Source organism: Bos grunniens, chromosome X (assembly GCF_055505025.1).
Source record: "Bos grunniens cultivar Pamir isolate PY7600 chromosome X, Bosgru_T2T1.0, whole genome shotgun sequence".
In the NCBI taxonomy this organism is placed as follows: Eukaryota; Metazoa; Chordata; class Mammalia; order Artiodactyla; family Bovidae; genus Bos; species Bos grunniens.
The window spans coordinates 49,210,311-49,223,243 of NC_141194.1; the positions used below are offsets into that span (position 1 = coordinate 49,210,311).

A 12,933-nucleotide genomic window follows, 5' to 3' on the forward strand; every position below is an offset into this window, starting at 1 on the left:
TCCCTTCTGGCTTGCAGAGTTTCTGTTGAAAGATCAGCTATTATCCTTATGGGGATCCCCTTATATATTCTTTGTTGTTTTTCCCTTGCTGCTTTTAATATTTGCTCTTTGTGTTTAATTTTTGTTAGTTTGATTAATACGTGTCCTGGTATGATTCTCCTTGGGTTTTTCCTGTATGGGTCTCTATGGGCTTATTGGACGTGGGTGGCTATTTCCTCCCCATTTTAGGGAAGTTTTTGCCTATAATCTCTTCAAATATTTTCTCATTCACTTTCGTTTTGTCTTTTTCTTTTTTTTTCATTTTGTCTTTTTCTTCTGGGATGGCTATGATTCATAGTTTAAACTCCATAGATGGGAGTTTAACATTGTTCAAGTGGTATCTGAGACTATACTCACTTCTTTTTATACTTTTTCCCTCTTTGCTTTATTTAATTCCACCACTCTATCATCCAACACACTTAATCTTACTTCTGCCAAATTACTCTACTCTTGGGTCTCTCCAGAGTGTTTTTAATATCAGTTATTGCATTGTACATTACTGATTGACTATACTGCATTTCTCCTAGACCTTATTAAACTTTTTTTTACATTTTTTAATATGTGTCTCTAGTCAATTTTTCTTAACTGCATTTTGTTTTTGAGATTTTGGATCATCTTTACTGTCGTTATTCTGAATTCTTTTTCAAATAGACTCTCTCTATCCTACTCTTTTTTAAATTATTTTTTATTGAAGAATAATTGCTTTAAAGAATTTTGCTGCTTTCTGTCAAACCTCAACATGAATCAGCCATAGGTATACATATATCCCTTCCCTTTTAAACCTCCCTCCAATCTCCCTCCCCATCCAACCCCTCTAGGTTGATACAGAGCCCCTATTTGAGTTTCCTGAGTGATACAGCAAGTTACTGTTGGCTATCTATTAAACACATGGTAACAGACTGTTTCCAAATAGGAAAAGGAGAACGTCAAGGCTGTATATTGTCACCCTGCTTATTTAACTTCTATGCAGAGTACGTAATGAGAAACACTGGGCTGGAAGAAGCACAAGCTGGAATCAAGATTGCTGGGAGAAATATCAATAACCTCAGATATGCAGATGACACACCCTTATGGCAGAAAGTGAAGAGGAAATAAAAAGCCTCTTGATGAAAGTGAAAGGGGAGAGTGAAAAAGTTGGCTTAAAGCTCAACATTCAGAAAAGTAAGATTGTGGCATCTGGTCCCATCACTTCATGGCAAATAGATGGGGAAACAGTGGAAAAAGTGTCAGACTTCATTTTTTGGGGATCCAAAATCACTGCAGATGGTGATTGCAGCCAGGAAATTAAAAGACGCTTACTCCTTGGAAGGAAAGTTATGACCAACCTAGATAGCATATTCAAAAGTAGAGACATTACTTTGCCAACAAAGGTTCGTCTAGTCAAGGCTATGGTTTTTCCAGTGGTCATGTATGGATGTGAGAGTTGGACTGTGAAGAAAGCTTGGCATCGAAGAATTGATGCTTTTGAACTATGGTGTTGGGGAAGACTCTTGAGAGTCCCTTGGACTGCAAGGAGATCCAACCAATCCATCCTAAAGGAGACCAGTCCTGGGTGTTGATTGGAAGGACTGGTGCTGAGGCTGAAACTCCAGTACTTTGGCCACCTGATGCAAAGAGTTGACTCATTTGAAAAGACCCTGATGCTGGGAGGGATTGGGGGCAGGAGGAGGAGTGGACGACAGAAGATGAGATGGCTGGATGCCATCACTGACACGATGCACATGAGTTTGGGTGAACTCCAGGAGTTGCTGATGGACAGGGATGCCTGGCGTGCAGCAATTCATGGAGTGGCAAAGAGCTGGACACGACTGAGCGACTGAACTGAACTGAATGTAAGTTTCCAAGTTAATTTTTCTGTATATCTCACCTTCTCCTCCCTCTCTGTATTTCCATAAGTCTATTCTCTATGTCTGTTTCTCCATTGCTGCCCTGTAATAAATTCCTCAGTACCATTGTTCCAGATTCCATATATATGCATTAGAATACAATATTTATCTTTCTTTTTCTGACTTACTTCACTCTGTATAACAGGTTCTGGTTCATCCACCTCATTAGAACTGACTCAAATGCATTCCTTTTTATGGCTGAGTAATATTCCATGGTGTATATTACTACAACTTCTTTATCCATTCATCTATTGATGGACATCTAAGTTGCTTCCATGTTCTGCTGCTGCTAAGTCACTTCAGTCGTGTCCGACTCTGTGCGACCCCATAGAAGGCAGCCCACCAGGCTCCCCCGTCCCTGGGATTCTCCAGACAAGAACATTGGAGAGGGTTGCCATTTCCTTCTCCAATGCATGAAAGTGAAAAGTGAAAGTGCAGTCGCTCAGTCGTGTCCGACTCTTAGTGACCCCATGGACTGCAGCCTACTAGGCTCCTCCATCCATGGGATTTTCCAGGCAAGAGTACTGGAGTGGGGTGCCATTGCCTTCCATGTTCTAGCTATTGTAAACAGTGCTGCAGTGAACAATGGGATACATGTGTCTTTTTGCATTTTGGTTTCCTCAGGGCTTATGCCTAGGAGTGGGATTTCTGGGTCATATGGTGGTTTTATTCCTAGTTTTTTAAGGAATCTCCATACCACCTTCCATAATGGCTATATCAATTTACATTCCCACCAACAGTACAAGAGCACTGAATTTTCTCCACACCCTTTCCAGCATTTATTGTTTGTAGACTTTTTGATGATGGCCATTCTGACAGCATGAGGTGATATCTCATTGTAGTTTAGATTTTCATTTCCCTAATAATGAGTGATATTGAGCATCTTTTCATGTGTTTGTTACCCATCTGTATGTCTTCTTTGGAGAAATGTCTATTTAGGTCTTTTCCCAATTTTGACTGGGTTGTTTGTTTTTCTGCAATTCAGTCATATGAGCTTCTTGTATATTTTGGAAATTAATCCTTTGTCAGTTGTTTCATTTGCTATTATTTTCTCCCATTATAAAGGTTGTCTTTTCACCTTCCTTATAGGTTCCTTCACTATGCAAAAGCTTTTAAGTTTAATCATGCCCACTTGTTTACTTTGTTTTTATTTCCGATACTCTAGGAGGTGTGTCATAGAGGATCTTGTTTGATTTATCTCATTAAGTGTTGTGCCTATGTTATCCTCTAACAGTTTTATAGTTCAGTTTAGTTCAGTTCAGTTCAGTCGCTCAGTCGTGTCTGACTCTTTGAGACCCCATGAATTGCAGCACGCCAGGCCTCCCTGTCCATCACCAACTCCCAGAGTTCACTCAGACTCACATCCACTGAGTCGGAGATGCCATCCAGCCATCTCATCCTCTGTCGTCCCCTTCTCCTCCTGCCCCCAATCCCTCCCAGCATCAGTCTTTTCCAATGAGTCAACTCATCCCATGAGGTGGCCAAAGTACTAGAGTTTCAGCTTTAGCATCATTTCTTTCAAAGAACACCTAGGGATGATCTCCTTTAGAATGGACTGGTTGGATCTCCTTGCAGTCCAAGGGACTCTCAAGAGTCTTCTCCAACACCGTAGTTCAAAAGCATCAATTCTTCTGCACTCAGCCTTCTTCACAGTCTAACTCTCACATCCATACATGACCACTGGAAAAACCATAGCCTTGACTAGATGGACATTCGTTGGCAAAGTAATGTCTCTGCTTTTCAATATGCTATCTAGGTTGGTCATAACTTTGCTTCCAAGGAGTAAGCGTCTTTTAATTTCATGGTTGCAGTCACCATCTGCAGTGATTATGGAGCCCCCCAAAATAAAGTCTGACACTGTTTCCACTGTTTCCCCATCTATTTCCCATGAAGTTATGGGACCAGATGCCATGATCTTAGTTTTCTGAATGTTGAGCTTTAAGCCAACTTTTTCACTCTCCTCTTTCACTTTCATCAAGAGTCTATTTACTTCCTCTTCACTTTCTGCCATAAGGGAGGTGTCATCTGCATATCTGAGGTTATTCATATTTCTCCCAGCAATCTTGATTCCAGCTTGTGCTTCTTCCAGCCCAGCGTTTCTCATGATGCACTCTGCATAGAATTTAAATAAGCAGGGTGACAATATACAGCCTTGACATTCTCCTTTTCCTATTTGGAACCAGTCTGTTGTTCCATGTCCAGTTCTAACTGTTGCTTCCTGACCTGCATATAGGTTCCTCAAGAGGCAGGTCAGGTGGTCTGGTATGCCCATCTCTTTCAGAATTTTCCACAGTTTATTGTGATCCACACAGTCAAAGGCTTTGGTATAGTCAATAAAGCAGTGGTTTTCCCTACTTCAATTTAAGTCTGAATTTGGGAATAAGAAGTTCATGATCTGAGCCACAGTCAGCTCCCCGTGTTGATTTTGCTGACTCTATAGAGTTTCTCCATTTTTGGCTGCAAAGAATATAATCAATCTGATTTTGGTGTTGACCATCTGGTGATGTCCATGTGTAGAGTCTTCTCTTGTGTTTGCTATGACCAGTGCATTTTCTTGGCAAAATTGTATTAAGCTTTGCCCTGCTTCATTCCGTATTCCAAGGCCAAATTTGCCCGTTACTCCAGGTGTTTCTTGACTTCCTACTTTTGCATTCCAGTCCCCTATAATGAAAAGGATGTCTTTTTTGGGTGTTAGTTCTAAAAGGTCTCGTAGATCTTCATAGAACTGTTCAACTTCAGCTTCTTCAACGTTACTGGTTGGGGCATAGACTTGGATTACTGTGATATTGAATGGTTTGCCTTGGAAACGAACAGAGATCATTCTGTCATTTTTGAGATTGCATCCAAGTACTGCATTTTGGTCTCTCTTGTTGACCATGATGGCTGCTCCATTTCTTCTAAGGGATTCCTGCCCACAGTAGTAGATATAATGGTCATCTGAGTTAAATTCACCCATTCCAGTCCATTTTAGTTTGCTGATTCCTAGAATGTTGACGTTCATTCTTGCCATCTCCTGTTTGACCACTTCCAACTTGCCTTGATTCATGGACCTAACATTCCAGGTTGCTATGCAATATTGCTCTTTACAGCATCACACCTTGCTTCTATCACCAGTCACATCCACAACTGGGTATTGTTTTTGCTTTGGCTCCATCCCTTCATTCTTTCTGAAGTTATTTCTTCACTGGTCTCCAGGAGCATATTGGGCACCTACTGACCTGGGGAGTTCCTCTTTCAGTATCCTATCATTTTGCCTTTTCATACTGTTCATGGGGTTGTCAAGCCAAGAATACCAAAGTGGTTTGCCATTCCCTTCTCCAGTGGGCCACATTCTGTCAGACCTCTCCACCATGACCTGTGTAGGTGTTGCAAGAGGACATCAGAGTGCAGACACACTGAAACCATAATCACAGAAAACTAGTCAATTTAATCACACTAGGTTCACAGCCTTGTCTAACTCAATGAAACTAAGCTTTGCCCTGTGGGGCCACCCAAGATGGGCGGGTTATAACAGGATTAGAGCTAACAATAGAAAGATCTCAGTCCCATAATATACATTTTAAGATGATAGGATTAGTTAGAAGGTTCTCAAGAAGGAGAAACATGTCCTCAAGCAGGATATATTGTTGTCACTGGTACAGAGTTTAAGGGAAAAACATATCCTTGAGCAAGATGAGTTTTTTTGTTGTGCAATCATCAGCTCTGGGCTTAAAGAAAAAAAAGTTTGTCCTTTTCTCCTCCTTGAGAACTCCAGACCCCTATCTCCTCGAGAGCCCCAGACTCCTCCCTCCTCCTTGGGGACCCCAGACTTCTTATGAATCTACCTAGGAATTGACTCTCTCACCCCCCCCCCCCCAACTTTTCTTTTAGGAGAATTATGTTGCCAAGGGAAAGGGGCATTGTTTTCATTCCCTAACTACTTCCTGCTGTTGAAGGGCATGGTCTCTAAAATGTTGAGGCAACATATTCTCTTAACCTCAGAGGGTCTCTGATTGAAGGGCCCCAAGTCATAGTTGGAGGAGGCTGTGGCACTCATAGGAGCCTGGACAACCATTTGTAACTTAAAAGCTTTCAAAGGGTTAGAAACAAACCCCGTTTTATAGTTACAGATGTAAGGCAAAACAGTCGTTAAACCAAGTTAAAACATAATCAAAATTAAAGGTTATATTATATCCATAGTTGCATCAGTCCATCTTAGGATTGTTAGATGTCATCAGATCAAGAAGAGGCATCACATAAGATTGTTGTTGGTGAAGGTTTTTGTAGAGTTGAAGAAAGTCCTTTCTTTGAAGCAGAGAATCTCACCATAGGAAGTCTTCAATTGATGAGGAGGGGGAGTGCTCCACAGACCCAGCGATTAGACCGACTGTGGAGGTTGAGTCAGTGGTCACCTCCCGGAGTTCTCGTAATGTCTGCTGAAAAGCTGAAAGCTGAGTCACATAGTTAATTAATTCTAAGGCTTTAGGATCTATGACAATATCTGTGCACAAAAACGGTCTGTCATAGAGACAGTCCCTTCGTAGGAGCAGTTTGAGCCCTCATTAAAGCTATGGGCAAGTTTTTAAAACAACTGTCTTGTGTTTTCTGAGTTAGCTTACACAGATGTCTCTTAATAATGCCATTAGCCTTTTCAACTTTTTCTGAAGATTGGGGTCTCCAGGAACAGTGTGATATTCTATTCCTAGAGCTTTCAGCACCCCTTGAGTTACAGTAGCTTTTAAGAGACAGCCATTGTCACTCTGAAATTTAGAGTTTAAGATCCCACTTATATCATGAGAAATCAGTACAGTAAGATTTCACTCATTCATCAACTTTAGAGGATACTGATTTTGACGTGGAAATAAGTGAGGGTCTTTGAGCTTGATAATGACAGGAACAGCATTTTGTGTTCAACCCACAGTTTTTCCATCAGCCCACACTCGGATTTACATTTTGTTCAGTTAAAAAGGGAGGGTTCCATATTCATGAAAACAGAGGCCTGGACCTTGCTTGGTATATCTCTCCCTAGAACAGTTGAGGGAGACTCTGGCATGATTTGAAATTCAAGAAAATACCATGGAGTCCTAGTTACAGCTTAAAGGACAACTGAAATAGTAATATTTGTCTCATCCAGACAGTCCCATTACAGTAGTGGATCGGGAGGAAAGCGGACCAGGGGCTTCAGTGAGCACAGAGAAAGTTGCCCTGGTGTCCAAAAGAAAATCAACTGATTGCCCTCCCCTGCCCCCAGTTCCTCAGGTATAATTAGGATGGGAGCTTGTGTGTGGACCCCTGGGCACCTTCAGTCCTGATTGTCCTGAGAGTCTGACCCCTGGGGCCTATACCTCGGAGGGCAGTCTCTCCTCAGGTATGGTCTTTTATAGACTGAACATGGGGCCGGGGTTAGCTTAGATGCCTGAAGGCATTGCCACTTGAGATGCCCTTCCTTTCCACAGTAATAACAAGCTCATCCCTTTTCACCCAGGTTCCTCTGGGCATTTTTCCTCAGGCTGTTTCAGAGCAGATCTAACAGCCATGCTGGGGCTTCAGTCTTTTGCCTGGTTCTTTTATTGCCTCCTATTTTCCTCCTCATATCCTCTACCATAATATACCACCTGAGCCAGCTGCAACAGTTTTTCTAAAGACTGATTTGGTCCAATGCCTGTTTTTGTAACTTATGGCAGATATTTGGAGCTGACTGAGTGAGAAATCTATCTTTTAAGAAAATTTCTCTGTCTGCACTTTTAGAATCAATGTCAGTAAACTTGCAGAGAGCCTCCCGTAGTCTATACTAGAGGTTTATCAGGAGTTTCCTTCTCTCCCTGTTATATGTCAGTCAACTTAGCATAGTTTAAAGTCTTAGTGTACGCTTGCTTGAGTCCTTCGAGAATACATCCAGCAAAGTGGCTCTGTTATGGAAACTGCTTGGTTCCCCATAGGGAGAAGGGCTATTTTGTGTTCTCTCTTTCCCCTTGTCTCATGTTCAAGCCATTCATCTCCAAAAGTAGGAGCTCCCCCCAAAACTCAAGCTATTGAATCAGGAGTCAGCATCTGTCCCAAGACATACATTGTATCTCTCCAAGTAAGGTCATAAAGTAAAGTTAGTCCTGTAAAGGCTTCCATGCACTTTTTGGATCCTCTAAATAGTCTCAACTACAATTGGAACTGTTTGAATCTCTACTGGGACTGAGGCAACCCCTCCTGGAAGGTGCCCTGATTCTCAGCCTGTTCAGTTGGGAGCCCCAGATACAGGAGCAAAGTAAGAGGACAGGAGGCAGCTAAAAAGGTTTCACACCCAAACCTGCACCCTTAGGACATAAATCTGGCATGTCTCACAGAGAGATAAAGAGCAACACATATAGCACTTCTACCCATTTCTCTTGTTTTCTACAGAACCAATCTAACTGTACAACAGTATCATAATTAAGAGACCCTTCAATAGGCCAGTGTTCCCCATCTTCCAAAGGATTCTGTGGCCATTAAGTATCACAGAAGATCAGGCATGTCTTTTTAAACTCTGGGTATCAAACTTGTCCCAGTTTTTTTAAATACTTTTTTTTTTTTTTTTTTACTTTAAAGGAGCAGTTCTGGAACTGCTAGCTCCCAACTGTAAAAGAAGTGGCATCCACGGCTGTGGCTTCTTTCCACTGGAGGCGTCCCTCTCCACTCCAGATAGGGGTTAGACAGACTTTCCACTAAAGCTTTCCTTCCCTGGTAGGACTTAGTCTGTCCCATACTGACACAGGTACCTTACTCGACCCTCCTGGTTCTACCACCGAGGCAGGGTGGAGATGCACAGGGGTAAGACCTGATGGCATCCCAGACTGATTTTTAGTTCCTTACCACCAAGACCTTTGTTGATTTTCCCTTGTCTCTGAAGCCACCCAGAGTGTAACAGAGTAGATTTTCAAAATGTTTCCCAAGCTAGGACTATTAGGGGAAGCATCCATGTTCTATGTGCCTGTGCACATTTCTGAGTACAGTCCTGATCACAATAGAAGAGGTGAGTTATAAAGGGATGAACAACAATCAAGATGTCTGTTCTGTCACCATACCAGTATATGTGATAGCAAAAGGGTTGGCCAGCGAGGAAAAAATTTTTTTTTTCCTTAAGCTACTATGGCTGATCCTTCCAGTTCATTCTCACAGATTCCACAAAAGGAATATCTAAGGAGTTGAAACAAACGCCACCAGAGAGCCTCCTCTGATCCACTAACAGTTAGCACTACCAAAGGAAGAAGCCCACTGTACTTCCAATCTGACCAGATCCTACAATTCCTAATCTGTGTCCTCAAAAAACTCATGGTCACCAGCAATACTTTTATCCACATAGATTAGAGGGACAGCTGTGACAAAGACTCACTTTCAGGTCACTGGCCTCAGAGGCAGGTAGCCAAGAGAGTGACCTCGAGCCTGAGGGGCGTTCCTGGAGCTAGAGCTACATCTCGCTCCCAAACGTGCTTTTGTAACTTTCAGCTCCTAGCAAGGCTAGGCGCTTCCATACATGGAGTCTAAGTAAAAGTACACAGTAACAGCATGGATAACAAGTCCCTTGAAAGTCTATGACCCAACAGATTAGGTTAGTAGTTCTGATTTCCCACACAATTATGAAATGGTCAAAGAGGCCAGGAAAAGACGACCTAGAAAGGAAAGTTTGTTCCACACGCTTTGCCCATTTCTAGCTGCTCCCCTCGCAGGGACATTGGGTGTCTCTTGGCATTGGTAGGTCAGTATAAACCCCTAACAAGGCTTCCCTTTTGGGGGCTGCCTTCAGTCATTCTGAGGCACCGTGAAGCCACAGAGCAGGGCTCATCACTTGGTTCACACAGGGCATGTCATTCATTCACACAAGCACACCATATAGTGAAGTAAAAGGACAAACGTATAATGAGAAAGCAGAGAGGCTAGAGCTCTTGAGCATTCTTACCTTGTCCTGAAGATTCAAGATGAGCCCCCAAGATGATAGCTCACAGTGAACGATGTTGGATTTGTGATGTCCAAAGAAGATTTAGCTTTGGGACCAGGGACCAGGCTTGATAACTCAAGAGCTTTTGTATAGCAGAGTTTTATTAAAGTATGAAAAGGGACAGAGAAAGCTTCTGACATAGACATCAGAAAGGGGACAGAGAGTGCCCCCTGGCACCAGTGTTTTTTATCTGTAATCCTCCAAGTGGTTCTGATGCATGCTCAAGTTTGAGAACCATTGCCCTATCCTACTAACATAGCTAACAAGGCCTATAAAAAGAATCAGTTCACTGTATCACTAAACTCGTAAGTTTTACATCATTGATTTTGATTTCTTCTCTCCAACTCTTTCTGTGTACATGTCTTCACTGTCCACTTGTGTCATTTCAGTTTCTAAGTGGCACATCTTTGGGCAAATATCTCAAAACATTTTTTTCTTGTCCTCAGTGACAAAGAAGGCTGGCTGTTCATTACCACTAAGATTAAGTCAAATCATAACCTTATTTTTTTAACCTTTCATAATTTTATACATCCTCTAAGTTCAAATTATAACTAGAACCTGAGAAAAGGTTGAATGAAGAGCAAACAAAGTAATCATGTAACAGTTTTTTTCTGGTGCTCAACTAATTGAATATCTATATATCTATATCTAGGGCTTCCCTGGTAGCTCAGCTGGTAAATAATGTCTGCAATGTGGGAGACCTATATCTACCTTCCAAAGGAGACCAAAAAAAAAAAAAAGAAAACACTTTTGGGTGTTTTCCTTCAAATCTCATGCCAGATAAAGGATAAGGAGAACATGCCAAATCATTAGTCACAGAACAGACTCCCTCTTCATTTTCTCTTTTCATTTTCCTAGATATTAATAGGACAAATATTCTAGAACATCAAACTTAAATTCTTCTTCTATAGAAGATTAATTCAACTGTTGATAAAATTAATCCCATGAGATTCTTTTAAGAATTTACATTTTTAATCTACATAATGACAGTATGTTCTTTGCTATTCAGTAAAAACTCTTTATCTCCATTGGGGACAATAAGATGAGGAAAGATGAGGTTCTGGCAGTCTGGAAGAAGTTTCTTCATGACATAAAATTGAGATGAATCTACTGTGCTGTAGATTCCCTAAATGCTTTTGTGTTCTGTTTCAGTTCTATAGAAACTAAAAAAGTTAGGGCTTTGAGTAATTCTAGTCAGGACATGACTGAGGGACTTCATTTTCACTTTTCACTTTCATGCATTGGAGAAGGAAATGGCAACCCACTCCAGTATTCTTGCTTGGAGAATCACAGGGACGGCGGAGCCTGGTGGGCTGCTGTCTATGGGGTCGTGCAGAGTTGGACATGACTAAAGCGACTTAGCAGCAGCAGTAGCAGCAGTAGCAGCAGTTGGTGTCAAGCTCCACTTCTCCCAGTTCACAATGGCTCATCTTTTCCTTGGGAATGAAGTCAAATAAACACCTACCTTGAATGAGGTTTTAATAATACTTAATGAGTATAATGAAAGCACATTCCATTAGGTGTTATGGAATATATAAATTAAACATTCCTGGACTTCATAGAAAGAAGACTTTCATCTCATAAATACTATCTATTTCCCCTCAACTTTTTATTCATTCCTTCTCTAGTTGCATCTTGAAACAGACTTTCAACACATTTCAGGCCTGGATTACTATCTGTTTCTCCAACTGCCATCAGTCAGCCCATAGGTTAACTTTCTTTCAAAATTCCTTTGCCATTTCCTATCATATTATATCAAAACTCTTCTGCCTAGCTTTAAGGCTATCATTTGGCTCATCCTTCCCAACCAACTTTATTTTATACTATTTCCCAAACAGCAAGTCTTCTTCCCCTAGGTTAACTGTGAAATTCATTTTCTTTTTCTTAGGGAAAAGCTGAAGAAACAAGGGAAAGAAAAAAAAAGAAAAGAATGTTACTGAAATCTGTAATAGCAAAACTTTATTTATAATTGCTTTTAAGGAATATTTTTAGTGCATGCTGAGAAAACAGTAATATTCCAAACATATAGGTTACTATCTGATGAGGAATATAAGATGATGTTGGAAAAGGCTTTGGCATACACAACAACTGAAACCAGGTTATTAGAACACTTACACTATTAGAACATTGTTATCGGAACACTTACATATCACCTACTTTTATGTCACACCACATTCATAGACAGTTTATCTTCTAACTTCTTACTGGCTATTTGAGTAAATAGCGTTCAAGGTTATACATTAAGACTGGGGAGTAGGGAAGAAATGCAGAAGTGATAAGCATCACAACATTTCACAGCCTATATATACTAATACAACATTAAGAAATAGTATTCCAATTTTTTTCCTGAAACAGCATTTGGCAAAGTTTTAGCGCATGAGAAGACACTGCTTTGGCCCATCCACTCTTTCCAGCTTTTCAAAGTGTTTCCTGGCATTGCGAATATTGATCAGAGTAGCTGCAGAAGCTGAGGATGGGGTAGGGAAGATATCCAACACAGTTAGTACAAATAGCCAAAGGAATATACTACTAATAAAAAAGAAAAAAAAACGAAAGAGAGCCAAATCCCTCAATTTATGTCACAGAGAACCTATGTCCGAAGTTAACCAGAGTTTAATTTTTCTGAGTAAAAGATTTGTTTATATTCTAAACATAATATTAAAAAAAATTTTTTTTCAAACTCGTTTAGTTTGGAGCTAGTAGTAAAACATTATCTTCTGCTATATTCTAATATTATCATAAGATAGATAATTTAAGAGATAATTTAAATTTCTGGGAAATCCTAGAAATATTGCTAGAACCTTTATTTTAATAGTTGTGATTGATATAAATATTATGGCATGGAGGCACCAAATATCTCTCTCTATGACCCTAACACAAATATGGGAGTACGGTACTTAGAAATATACAATGACATATAAAATGGTTCAACAATGAAAAGCTCAGAGCTTAGAGTGACTAGTCCTTTAAAAATATACCCCATGTCGAGCCAAGTCATACATTTGAGTTTATTTTCTTTAAAATCCCCAGATTTAGTAATTTGATTTCTGAAACTCCGATGAA

The 12,933-nt window shown here is 40.6% G+C and overlaps 1 protein-coding gene across 18 annotated transcripts in view; it reads right to left on the reverse strand.

The window, feature by feature from the left end:
* Window positions 1–9,953: 9,953 nt before the first annotated feature.
* The window catches only part of RRAGB (Ras related GTP binding B), a 43,028-nt gene continuing 40,048 nt past the window's right edge, over window positions 9,954–12,933 (reverse strand). For 15 of the 18 annotated variants that reach the window (XR_015159948.1, XR_015159955.1, XR_015159954.1 and 12 more), the window contains one exon: window positions 11,813–12,337. Coding sequence is in view for 6 of the 18 variants with exons in the window: in XM_086390165.1 (XP_086246291.1) it covers window positions 12,240–12,337 (98 nt within the window). In the remaining 12 variants the exon portion in view is untranslated. Of the gene's footprint in view, window positions 11,307–11,812; window positions 12,338–12,933 lie in introns of those variants that run through there. The other 3 variants (XM_086390168.1, XM_086390163.1, XM_086390161.1) reach the window with 1 other exon arrangement.